The sequence below is a fragment of the Aegilops tauschii genome, chromosome 1 (genome assembly GCF_002575655.3).
Source record: "Aegilops tauschii subsp. strangulata cultivar AL8/78 chromosome 1, Aet v6.0, whole genome shotgun sequence".
Lineage (NCBI taxonomy): Eukaryota > Viridiplantae > Streptophyta > Magnoliopsida > Poales > Poaceae > Aegilops > Aegilops tauschii.
Genome location: NC_053035.3, coordinates 343,880,497 through 343,894,547, shown reverse-complemented (window position 1 = coordinate 343,894,547; position 14,051 = coordinate 343,880,497). Strand labels below are relative to the sequence as shown.

The following is a 14,051-nucleotide window of genomic DNA, read 5'->3' as shown; positions in this document are numbered from 1 at the left end:
GTGGATGTTCACCTCTCATGTTATGCATCCCAGGTTGCAGAGATAAAGGTGTTGCTCAATGGAGAGAGATGGATGTTAGCGTTAGGAAAATTCCTAGAAACCAAAACTTGGGTTATTGCTACTGTTCGTAGGTCTACAGGCTCGTACTGTCTGCTGGCTCGGCAATTACCCGCTGGAGCTAACTAACTGACGCGGAACGCATCCTCCTCCACGTTTGATTAATATCAAGGTTTCATCAACCTTGGGGGGAGGGGTTCAATGCATAAACATTAGGTCTAATGTAATCTTGTTCCACTTTGCACTAGGTAGCATCACCATGTTTTGAGCACTGTTATTTAAACGCTTGGTGGATGCTATTTTGGTTTTCAGGTATACAGAATCAAATTCAGTTCAGTTCAATGCATAATATGGCTTTCAGGTTCCAGGGAAAGATGGCAACAGGAACAAAGATACATAATCGCACCGACTACCAAGTACTACTACCAACGATGGCGTCCATTTCGGGGCCGAACAAGATTAGACCTAGACACGAAACAAGGAAGACAAAGACAGTAACTGAATGAAACAACGCGAAGGCACGAAATACCCTCACCAATCGTCGAGCAGGGCAGGCACATGGATACATCGAAACAGAAGCGCAGGAATGCAGTGCAGGCCGCGACCTAGTCGATGATTATGAAGGCAGTCTCCCCCTCGCCGCCGCAGAGCGACGTGGCCCCGGTCGCCTGAGGGGCCGCCGTCGCGCTCTGCTCGCCGCCCGGGGGCAACGTGGCCCCGGTCCCCTGAGGCGCCGCCTTCGGTTTCTCCTCGCCGTTGCAGTAGCCGAACGATTTCGTCACGCGGTCCAGGAACTCGTTTAGCCGCGGCTCCTGGACCGGCGAGTCCTGCACCGCCTTCGCGTTCTCCTCGCCGTCGCCGAAGCCGAACGACCTCGTCACGCGGTCCAGGAACTCGCTCAGCACCGGGTCGTTGACCGGCGAGTCCCGCACGCAGCAGACCTCGTCGACGCCGACCTCGTCCAGGCCGCCGCGTAGCGGCCCGTCCGTCCACCGCACCGTGAAGCGGCACGCGCACCGCTCCTCGCCGCCCACGGTGACGTGAGCCGCTCTTTTCACCTGCATATTTGGTCGGCGCTTGTTGATAAAGCATAACATACATGCGTGTGGAAGGAAGTGAGGACGGCGCAGCGCGAAGGGCGTACGGAATCAAGGACGGCGTCGTAGTACTTGCGCTCGCCGTTGGACATGGCGCGGAGGACGCAGAGCAGCTGGCCGCGGCGGAGGTCGCCGCAGCGGGCGTCCTCGAGGGGCGGGCTCGCCGGGCGGAACCTGGTGCGGAGCGCGGTCACGTCGCCCGGGGAGGCGAGGTCGGCCGTGTTTGGGTCGTGCCACTCGTCGAACTCCTCGCGGAATTCCTCGAACATGACGCGCAGCGAGTCGCCCTGCAGCGCCATGCGCGCGCCGTACCACGCGCCGTCCTTTGCGCGGTACTCCAGGCGGGGAGGCCGCCGGCGCGGCGGGGCAGGGGCAGGGACCTTCCGGTTTCGTGGCGTCGGCATTGCCGCGGTACGGTGGGAGTGGCGGCGCTTGGGGTAATTGGAGCACGGGGAGGGGGTTTCCCGATGTTTTCTAATCGTCAAGCGTCTCGATCTTTTATTACTCCCTCCTTTCTCATACAAGTGCACCTCCCTCCGTTCCTAAGGTGTGTTTTTTTTTCAAAAACACTAACGCCCACACGTGTAGGCGTCTGGTAACTCGTCCACATGCATGGATCCTCGTCCAATCAATTCTGCACGAATCTTGGCATGTTCTAACAGTTTTTATGTGCCACATAGGACTAAGCTGGTGTGTGGGCATTCATCCGGTCGCCCACACATCCTTTTTCACCACACTGGAGCTGGTGTGTGGGCGTTTAGCAATTCGCCCACACACCAGTTTTCACGCACGCAGAGGGGGCTGGTGTGTGGGTGTTTATCATTTCGCCCACACGCCCGTCTCCTCGCCCACACCCAAAGCTGGCAGTTGCCATGTGTTTCTACAGGGTACATGGCAACTGCCCTAGCTTTGCTTGTAAGCAGATGGCAACTCTCTTTCACCCGAGTTGCCATGTATTTTTGCATGGTACATGGCAACTGCCCTAGCGTGCACGTAAGCAGATGACAACTCTTTTTCTTTACATGGCAACTGCCCTAGCGTGTTTGTGAGCACATGGCAACTCTCTCTTTTACCCGAACATGTTTTTTTGCCACGCCTTTTTTAGTGCTACATGGCAACTGCCTAGTGTTAGTGAGTGGCAACTCCTAAAATTTTCAAATCATGGCAACTGCAGTATACCAGACCATATATGGCAACTGCAGGTGAGCAACCATGGCAACTGTAGTTGTCCGACATGGCAACCGAAGTTCAGCGACATGGCAACTACAGTTAAACGAACATGGACGAGGGTCTGGACCATGGCAACTGCGGGACGCACGATGACTGTCACGCGGGGCGTGCGGGACCACGAGGTACGAGGCCTGACGTACGGGGCATGTGGGCGTTATCTATTTCGCCCACACACACGCGTGTAAGAGGGATCGGGAGGGGAAAAAGAGGTGTGTGGGCATTACTTGTTTTGCCCACACGTAGGTGTGTGGGCTGTTCCTCTTATACACCACACAAAATGTGTGGGCAGACCCCCTAACACCCACACGTGTGGCACTTATCGGCATCTTTTTATATATAAAATTTCATTTCATAATATAAGGTGCATTTTTTCTAATTCCTCGAAATCTGATTTTAGCCATCTAGAAAAAGAAACGTATCTCTCCTTTGATTGCATGTATCTCTCTTTATAAAGGAAAAAAAGCAAAGTACCTCTCTCCCGATTGCGTGTATCTCTTACTTTACTAGTCTAAATAATTTACTTGCCACTAATCAATGATTTAGCGAAAGTTAATTTTATGCCTTAATCACCGTCCTAAGAATTATACACCTTACATAAAAAATGGAGGGACTATTATGCACGGGGAGGGAGTAGCATACTCTAAAATTGTATAAAAAACTGGAGTATATCATATTGTACTCCCTCCATTCCTTTGGTTATATGTAAGGTGTATTATTTTGATCATGATGAATAATGCACATAATTATACATAATTTAGAAGGAAATTAACCTTGACTAACTCACTCATTAGCGGCAAGTAAATCATTTAGGCTAGGAAAGGAAAGAATACACACAATCGAAAGAGATACTTTCTTTTTTCGATACAATGAGAGATACATGCAATCAGAAGAGAGATATTTTTTCTTTTTTTGAGGTCTAAAGACGGAATTATGAGAAATCTCTATATTATTATACTACTTAAAAATTCCCGATTCATCTTTCTTCCCATCACTCATTCTTCCAACCTTCCCCATATAATAATTAATCACTTTAGTTTATTTACCTTCTAAATCAATTTCATTTTTATTTACTTACCAAATTCTGATCAGAATATAAGATAAATCAGAAGCAGAATTTAATGAACATTTATTTACAGAATCGCATACTATGGGCAGGTAAATCAATTCTGACCAAAATATAAGATAAATCACGGACAGAATCTAATGAACATTTATTTACACAATCGTATATCACAAACTAACATACTAAAATATTTATATCCCGTTGGAACGCACGGGCATTGTTCCAGTAGAAAAAATGCATCTTAAAAAATACACCTTATATAAAGGATAGATGGACTAAGACAGAGGAAATAGCCTTTTGCATTGGTCCAAGCAATCTCTCTCTTTCCTGCATGGAAACTAAATCAATCAAAAACTAAAAATACAAAGAGAATACATATATGGGATGACGTGTTGGCTATGGGATCCTTATATACGCGTACATGTTGTATATAAGAATGTTTATGTAGTATATATAATACTTGTTAAGTACTATGTATCATATTTTGAGTATACTATTTTTTATGTATAAATATGTACGTATTTCACAAATAATGTGTGTGTGTCTATATATATATATATATATATATATATATATATATATATATATATATATATATATATATATATATATATATATATATATATATATATATATATATATATATATATATGGAATTGACTATTCGTCACCCTGGGTGAGGAATAGTTATTGTTCACCCCCCTCTATTTTACCACCAATGCACTGTAATTTTACGTTCCGTAAGTTTTGTCTTATTTCTAACATAAAGAGAGACCGTAAGAAAAAATATAATCACCGTAAAAAATATTTTATGTTATGTAAAATTACAAACGTATAAACATAGTGTAAAATATACATAAACTCCAAATTTTCTTGTCTTATGACCTATATTTTTATTTTCTTATACCAAATTTTACATAGTGAATCAATAAGAATGTAACTATTTGAATTCCAAATTTAATTTAGCTATGAAGTGATCATAAGATTACCTCGGGTGAAGAATAACTTATTCTGCACCCTGGGTGATAAATAGCATCACTATATATATATATATATATATATATATATATATATATAAAGTATGGAGTGTTTCTGCTTGTCCATTGTCGTACATTTTATAAAAAACCCCTGGTGTCCTTTTAAATAACCCGCGGTCCAGTATTAAATCCCTCTCCTTTCTTTTTATTTGTTGGGCTTCAGCCCAACTTCTGTAGCCACTGTTGCAGGCACCTGGGCGCTGGTTAGTATTCCACGTTAGTAGGTCCAGTTCACTCTGTTTTCAATCCGTTTAGGTCCCTGGTATTTATTATTTATAGAAAATATGTTAAAATGATCATGGTGCAACCGTCACTCGGATTAAAATAATTTTTATATGTAATTTGACCCAAAAAATGCTTAATTTCCAACCATGCTATTAGTCGTTCCTGTTAACTAATATAAAGTTCTTTTTAGGGCATAACCTTAATTAACCTAATTAATTGCTATTGAATATTAAATGTTTTTACCTCATGTGAATTGGCTACATAGTTAAATAAAGTATGTTAAAAGGGCATGCAGTGTACCTTTTTTACTGACAAGGAGCAGAAGGAAATGACAAGCGTTTTCAACAAGGTATTTTTTGCAAGCACTGAAATTATTGGTAACGGATAGTTTGATAGCAAGATAATTTGTAACGAGCAATAGGTAGTAACGGTAACAAATGTGCAACAAGGTAGCTCAATCCTTTTTGTAGCAAAGGGCAGGCCAGAATATAATAAGCACGACTTTCATCATGTTTGTTTGATTCACGTTTGTTATTTTCATAATTTGATATGTGGGTGGACTGGTGCTTGGAGTGTTATTTTACTTGAACAAGCCTCCCACTTATGATTACCCCCTCTCGCAAGCATCCGCAACTATGAAAGAAGAATTAAAATAAATCTAACTATAGCATGAAACATATGGATCCAAATCAGCCCCTTACGGAATATCACATAAAATAGGGTTTAAGCTTCTGTCACTCTATCAACCGATCATCTAATAACTACTACCTCCGTTCCCCAATATAAGTCATTTTAGAGATTCCAACAAGTGACTACATACGGAGCAAAATGAGTGAATCTACACTCCAAAATATGTCTACACACATCCGTATGTTGTAGTCCGTTTGAAATGTCTAAAAATACTTATATTTAGGAACGGAGGGAGTGCTCCACAATGCCTTCCCTTAGGCCCAAAGATGGTGAAGTGTCATGTAGTCAACGTTCACATGACACCACTAAAGGAAGCAACAACATACATATCATCAGAATATCGAATGAATACCAAATTCACATGATTGCTTATGACAAGACTTCTCCCATGTCCTCAAGAACAAAAGTAACTACTCACAAATCATATTCATGCTCAAGACCAAAGGGTTATTGAATAACACCAAGGATCTGAACATATAATCTTCTACCAAATAAACCAACTAGCATCAACTACGAGATGTAATCAATACTACTAGCAACCCACAAGTACCAATATGAGGTTTTGACACAAAGATTGAATATAAGAGATGAACTAGGGTTTGAGATGGGATGGTGTTGGTGTAAATGTTGATGAAGATCGGGCCTCCCATGATGATAGGATCGTTGGTGATGACGATGGCTTCGATTTCCCCCTCCCAGAGGGAAGTTTCCCCGGCGGAGTCGCTCCGCCGGAGAGCAAAAGTGCTCCTGCCCAGGTTCCGCCTTGAGACAGCGGTGTTTCGTCCCGAAACCGTCCTTCTGATTTTTTTTCTAGGTCAAATGGCACCACATAGGAGAAGATGGGTCCCGGAGGCCTGCCACGGGCGCCACAAGCTCGGGGGGCACGCCTAGGGGTTAGGGCGCGCCCCTAGGCTTGCGGCTGCCTGGTGGCCCCCCTCTTGTTTTTCTTTCGCCAATAATTTTAATATATTCCAAAATAATTCTCTGTCAATTTTCAGCTCATTTGGAGGTGTTCAGAAAAAGTGCCTTTGATATAGCCCATTCTGGTCCAGAATTCCAGCTGCCGGCGATCTCCCTCTTCATGTAAAACTTGCAAAATAAGAGAGAAAAGGCATGCAAATTGTATTATAAAGTGAAATAATAATCCATAATGCAATAAATATCAACATAAAAACATGATGCAAAATGGACGTATCAACTCCCCCAAGTTTAGACCTCACTTGTCCTCAAGCGAAAGCCGAAATCAATAATCATGACCACATGTTTAGAGAGAGAGAGGTGTCGATAAAAATAAAATACGGACATGGGAGCATCATGGTCATTATTATAACAACAATATATCATCATAAAACATCTCATGCTAGAGTAACAATTCATTCACAATCTAAAGTATGGAACATAAACTTTATTGGATACTAATAAACTATGTTCTCGGTCATTGAAACAATCACAATCCATCATATTTTCAAAAAGAGTCTATGTAAGAGCTTTGCTTAGCAAGTTCACATACTCGACCATCATATAGTCTTCTATGATTGCTGACACTCAAGGCATATTTATAGAGCAAAAGTCTTAGTCAGACACATAGAAAGATAGGGCCTTATGATTTCACCTCCCAACTTATATATATGTTTGGATCTATCTACCACATGATGCTTGCCACTAGAGAGTACATAGAGAGGAATAGGGACAAACACTATTGACTCTTACATAAAAGTAAATACATGAAAGTAAAAGATAGGCCCTTCGCAGAGGGAAGCCGAGGTTGTCATGCACTTTTTGTTTTTGGATGTGCAAAGTCTTAATATAAAGGAACCTCACTTTATATTGCCCCTTGTGATAGCAACCTTTATTATGCAGTCTGTCGCTTTTATTTCTTCACCATCACAAGATCGTACAAAGCTTAGGCCCTGTTTGGTTCATAAGTCCTAGGACTTTTTCTAGTCCCAACTAAAATGTCCCTAGTCCCTAAAAAAGTCCCTCCCTGTTGTTTCCAAGGACTAAAAAGTCCCTAGTCCCTCCCTAGAGGTTATTAAATGACATATAAAAGACCATGTTACCCCTAGTATATAGAAAAATAACAACCAAACAACACCATGGGACGGCGGGGCAATGGGTGCAGGGAGGGGCATTGTTGGAAAAGTCCCAAAAAAGACTCTCCTTGAGAGTCTTCTTCATTTAGTCCCAAAAGGCAACTTTTAGTCCCTAGTAGTCCCTCCTGTTTGGTAAAAATGTCTCTAAGAGGGACTTTTTCTAGTCCCTACACCAAAAAGTCCCTGGAAACAAACACCCCCTTACTTTCCCTTACAATAAAAGATCATAAATATTTATGAGCAATTTTTATTGCTTTTGCACCGATGACAACTTACTTGAAGGATCTTATTCAATCCATAGGTAGATGTGGTGGACTCTCATGACATGACACTGGGTTTAAGGGTTCTGGATGCACGGGTAGTATCTCTACTTAGTGCGAATGTTTGGCTAGCAAAAGATCCTAAACAAGCACCACATGTTAGAAGATCCATAACAATATAACTTCTATGTGAATGTCAACAACCATAACTCATTACGTTGTCTACCTTGTCCAATGTCAACTAATTTACATAGAATATTTGATGGGGCTCACAATCATAAAAGATGTCCAAGATAGTATATCTATATGTGAGACCTCTCTTACTTTATTACTTTTTCATGGATTGCACCAATAACCTATGCTATGCTTGTCAACTTCCAACAAATTTTATCAACTATACTTCTTTTATGTGAAGTCATTGCTCCCCATCAGAGTAGCATATGATCTTTTTATTATTTTATTTTCCATTGCTAAGATTGAAACAAGAAGGCAAAGCAAAACTCAAACTACTCTTTATTATGTATCTCGCACACGATTACATAGATAGATAGATCACTAAGCAAGCACTCGAAAATATATCATACTAAATCTTTATTCTTCTAGATCATGAAATAACTAAGGATCAAACTAAGATACATAATGATGATAAAAGTGGTGGTGATACGATACCGGGGCACCTCCCCCAAGCTTGGCAGAAGCCAAGGGGAGTGCCCATACCCGTGTACTCAAGTCTCCTTTGGTGATGGCCGTGATGATGAAGTAGTAGGCTTGTCCTTCAGCCTTGGCAGATACTCCAGCGTACGGTTGATACTCCGAAGGGTGATGTCTTGCTCTTCCAACAAAATAAATTCATGAGTGAGAGATGTATTTTGAGCGCAATTTGTTTCAAAGACTCCTTCAAAGCACAAGGACCTCCTCCAGCTATCGGCACGCGCGACCGCCCCTCGAAGGTGCATCACGAGCCCAAAGAGGCTGGTTGGAAGGGCTTTAGCAGGTCACGGCGAGATGCAGAGGTCTTGAAGTGCCGGTCTCACCATGTGAAGTAATTCCACCAGCTGCTTCATTCAATGATTCAGCAGCTGCGATGATGGAGACCCCGAGAACTGCCCCCAGAAGGCCTTCTCCTCCTCATGACCCGCCAGCTGGTCGAAATGCACAACACAATCCACCATGCTCTGCGGGAGGTCCGTGAAGACTTCTATGGAATGCCACAGTTGAGTGAGCTTGATGCACCCTTTGCTCCAACTGCTGGAGCACCTCGCTATCTGCGCGGGCCACGATCTTGAGATCGGAATGGGCAAGCTGGAGCTTTTCAAGCTCCTCCTTCGTCCGCTACCCTCCGCCTGAAGCTTGTCACATGCTACGAACACGCCCTTCAGGGTCTCCTCGACCTCAAGGACCCGCGCCCGGTCCTTGTCCCCAACCACCTTCTCAGCGACTCGGGCCTCCTCCGCCTTTGCGGCCGCAGCTTTATGCTGCTCGACCTCTTGCTGAACCTTTTTGAGCCCGGCCTTGAGCGTCTCAAGGTCGGCTAACGCTGTTGTCATCAAAACAATTCGGCCTTAGTTTTTCGCCCAACATAGATCTGTCACAACCTTTCCTGTGCAAAATCGCTTACCTTGAGACTGCTCGAACCTCTGGTTCACTAGGTTGAGGTCCTACTGGGACCTCTCGAGCTTCCGGTTCATCTCCGCAATCTCCTTGGAGACGGAGGCCAGAACCGAGGTCGAGACATGCCAGCAAAAACCCTTGTTACAAAGCCCGCAATCAAACTGTTGAAATTCCAGGACGACTGCCTTAAGCAGTGCCCTGGGGCTACACTACAAGCTCCTAACAAAGATATACGACCCCAAGGCTGGTTTCTTGAAACTAGCTTTGGGCTCGGGAGCTAGTCACTCGCTGCTCCGTTTAGAAGGTCGTGATATCATGTCCTCGGACCAATACATAAATCGAAAAGCTCAAACAAACAAGTTAATTTGGTGCAAAGATAGAAGCATACCTCGAAGCTTGTCACGAGGTTCTTGAAAACCTCATGCAGGCCGGCCCCCGTGTTCACGGGACCCCCATGTCCACGGGCCTCACGGACCCCGTGCCCACGGGCTCATGCGTCAGGTCTTTGGATACCCCGTGCGCACGAGCTCCACTTACCCTGTGCACACGGGGGCCCCTGAATGTTGCTGCGGGCTTTGCCCATGTAATGTCAATTTCTCCCTTGCTTACCCCTTCATCCCCTAGGACTACATATACTCCTTCATCTCCTCCATTTAGACTTAGCTAAGAATAGATCTAGACATTAGAGCTTAGCTCATGTACCTCCCCTTGTGGGATTCCTCTTGAGAGAGAGAGAGACACTCATGGAGTTCAAGGCCTCCATTGGAGAAGATCCCTAGGGATTCAAGACCCCCTTGAGGGAAGGATCTACCAAGATCACCAAGATCTCATCTCCTTTGGATTTGAGATGAACTTTACCATGTACCCATGTCCTCTTGTTGTTTATGTACCTTTGTGGATCTTGTGTGGATTTGAGTCTAGTGGATGTGTGATTGGATTTGTTCTTGAGTGTTCTCTTGTGATTTCCCCTTTGTGTTCTTCTTGTTATTGGGGATTTCCCCTCCAATTCATGAAAGATCCACTTAGGGTTCCACCCTACAACATCTTGGTATCATGAGCCATGGTTTCTCATGAAATTGGAGCCCCCCTCCTTGTTTTCTAGCCTAATTTTGCTTGTTCTTGCCCAATTTCGAAAATCCCCACAAAAAGAGCCGTACCAATTTTTTTGTGATTTGTTGTTCCTTGTGAGTTTTTGTTGATTTCAATCCATGGATCTGATGTATAGCAAGTAGATCCACCTCCAATTGCGTCCCCATAGCCTAATTTTTCTTTATCCCTCTCGAATCTGACTTTGAAATCGTGAAATTTCCGCCTACCCCGTGCCCACGGGCCCCTGAAAATTTCATGGACACCCCATGCCCACAGACCTATACCGTGCGCACGGGACCCCGTGCCCACCGCCTCCTACCCCCGTGGACATGGCCCCCTACAACAGCCGCCACCGATTCACCGGTTCGGTCGTAACTTTCGCGTCTGGAGTCTGTTTTTGACATTCTTTAGCTCGTTGAGTAGCTATTGACACCCCCATCCATCTAGATAGGTTCCCACACCATTTGACTCCATCAAATTTTGTCCATTTTTGCATCTTTTGGATAGGCCTTCCGCCATAACTTCCGCAAACTAACCCATTTTGGTTCCTTTGGTATTTGTGGTTGTTTGAGTTGTGATTTGAGTCTCCTATGGTGTTTCGGCTACTTAGGGACGGTTACATATTCATCACCACCATGTGGAACGACACGAGTAACGCCTAATTCCATTGACTACATCCACCACGAGCTTCCACATCGACGACGACCATCCATCCTTTGACACCATCTTCAACCGGAAGCAAGGCCGGTTACCCCCTGACTTCGTGAAAGGTTAAGTGTAAGGAAGGTATCCATTATGTCATAAAATTTTCCTTCCTTGCCATTACATCTTGATAGCCCCACCATCTTTGCGCACACCTTCATACCTATTGAGACTAGTTATCCGAGTATTGCCGGGCTTCGCGAAAACTTGTGCACCATAGCGATACGATATCATATTGTTGCATCATTGGATATATCATATAGTGCCATTGCTTGCTCCCGTGCATATCTTGAGATACTTATCTCATGTGTTTGGTTGAGGCTCAATAAGCATAGTGGAAAGGAAGAGAAGAGCAAAATAAAAAAAGTCAAAAAAAGCTTTTAAGCAAGAAAAGAAAGATCATAAGCTTTGAAGCAAAAGAGTGTTGAGCATGAAAAGAGATACTTGTGCATGAGGATACATGGAATAGGAAACATTTAGCTTGCATACAAATAGGTTGGTGCCAAGTGGTGAATCGTGCCCAAGTGTGCAATCAAGCTAGTGCTCTCCTAGTGTTTGTGCAACACGAGCTTAGTCTTCGTTAGGCAATTTTGTATTGCTCATCCCTATAGTTGCACAGACCCCATTATCCCACCGTGTGTGTTTCTTCATTGCCCTCCTCTATATTTGTGATCACTTGCTTTGCATTTTGAGTCCTTTGGATTTATTTCAACATTTACAATATCTTGGACTTCAATTTGCATGAATTTGTGCCACTTATCCTAACCAAGCCACCCGATAAGCTTTACTTTGTAGGTGTGAGTGAACAAGTCCGGTACCAATTCCACTATTCTTTCATTTCACATTGAGTGATACGAGATACATTCTCAACTTTGGGAAAAGGTAGCTTGGTATTGTTTATCTCATTTCCTACTCAACTTTGCTCGAGTCTTGTGATGGATAGGCAAAGAACATCATCTCCGGTCTACAACCACCACGACGAGTTCGATGCTACGAAGAACTTCATCGAAGCCAAGATGGAAAAGCACATGAGGATCTCAAGGTCATCATCGACAACCGCAAGCAGTCTTCCTCATCTTCGAGAAGACGCTCAAGTGCAAGGGTTCAAGAACTACCATCTTCGGCAAGTACACCGGCATCGATACCGACAAGACCATGAAGAGCAACCTGCTGGACGAGAGTTGGCTTCTCTGCCACACCCGTGCACACGGCCTCCTGCACCCCGTGTGCATGGGCTATACAGAGCCGCGACATCAGCCCCAAGACTACAACTTCTTCAACAACATTGGCATCTTCGCCAAGTGACTTCAGGGCATCTTCGCCTTCGAATGTACGACATCTTCGCCTACTCCACGAGCTCAAGTCCACTACTTCCACGAGCTACTTCGAATTCACCGACGATGATGAGATTCCATTCTTTGGGACTCATGACCCCGAAGAGTACCTCAAGTGGGAGTGCAAGATGGACGACCTAAAGCTACACCAAGTCCCCTCCGAAGATCAAGTGAAGTGCGCCACAAGTACCCTCCATGACTACGCATCAACATGGTGGCTTCATAGACCTTCAACAAGCTTCACCATGACATGGCCCACGATGAAGAAAGTGATGAGGCGAGAATTTGTGCCTTCCACCTACATGGAACATCGTCAACGCCAATTGGAGAACACCATACAAGGATCCAAGTCCCTCGATGAGTACTTCAAGAATGTGAAGAGAGCCTTGCGACGAGCCAGTGTGGACGAACCCATTTGGATGAAGTTCTACTTCATGATGGGATTGAACAACGACATCTCCAGGACTATCTTCCTCGAGAACTAGAAGTCACTCGATGACAACTACATTGGTGCTCTCAAGGCGGAGCAAGAACTCATGAAGGCCAAGTCTACTCGACCCCAAGCACACTTCGCGACGACCACGCTCCAAGATGGCGAGCATGAAGTTAGTACCACCGAGATGTCCAAGCCCGACGAACTCCAAGATGACATTCCCAAGTTCGACTTCACCGCCATCCCTCTTTGTGGCATTGATGATGCCGAGTCTACTACGACTCTTTTTCAAGACGGTGCGACGACGAGTACGACTACAAAGCAACTAAAGGACCAAGATTTGGAGGCAAGCGACACGGTGACGAGCAAGGATGATGCTTCCATATTTGGAGGCGAGATTGATGATGTGCCATCTTTGGGATTCATCCAGGACGAGAGTGATGATATGCCATCTTTGGCCTTCATCCATGACGAAGACTACGAGATGGTTGATCATGGGATTTTCCCTTCGACCACGACAACGTATGATGACTTGAGTGACTTGTGCCACCATATTGAGAGTGAGAGTGACTTCACCACTAGCCCCATATATGAGTTGCCCCAATTCCCATGTGAGGAGAGCCACCACCACCACTACTTGAGTGATTTGAGTGACTCCACCATATGTGACATTGAGTGCACCTACCTTGAGGGAGTGAGTGAGCCACCACCACATAGAGACAGTGAGGTAGTTGATAGGGCATGTGAGGCCGTTTTGATTTCTAACAACTTAACCTCTACCTCTATTGTGTCTTCTCATTTGGTGCTAGGTCCCATATATGATGACGCGCCGATCCACGACGACTTCGTCCTTCCTTTGGACAAGACGATGGGCATGGTGGACTATGATGCACCCCCACATGGTTCCATCCTGATACGTCTCCAACGTATCTATAATTTTTTATTGTTCCATGCTATTATATTGTCCATCTAGGATGTTTTATATGCATTTATATGCTATTTTATATGATTTTTGGGACTAACCTATTAACCTAGAGTCCGGTGCCAGTTTCTGTTTTTTCCCTGTTTTTTAGTATCGCAGAAAAGGAACACTAAACGGAGTCCAATTGACCTGAAATTTCACGGAGATT

At 44.4% G+C, this 14,051-nt stretch overlaps 1 protein-coding gene across 1 annotated transcript; it reads right to left on the bottom strand.

The window, feature by feature from the left end:
• Positions 1 to 356: 356 nt before the first annotated feature.
• Positions 357 to 1,649, bottom strand: LOC109761404 (uncharacterized). Its single transcript, XM_020320218.4, has 2 exons — positions 1,202 to 1,649; positions 357 to 1,115 (listed from the first exon to the last, which is right to left on the bottom strand). Exons 1-2 carry the CDS (start codon positions 1,556 to 1,558, stop codon positions 663 to 665), a joined length of 810 nt encoding a protein of 269 aa, XP_020175807.1. The 5' UTR covers positions 1,559 to 1,649; the 3' UTR covers positions 357 to 662.
• Positions 1,650 to 14,051: the final 12,402 nt, after the last annotated feature.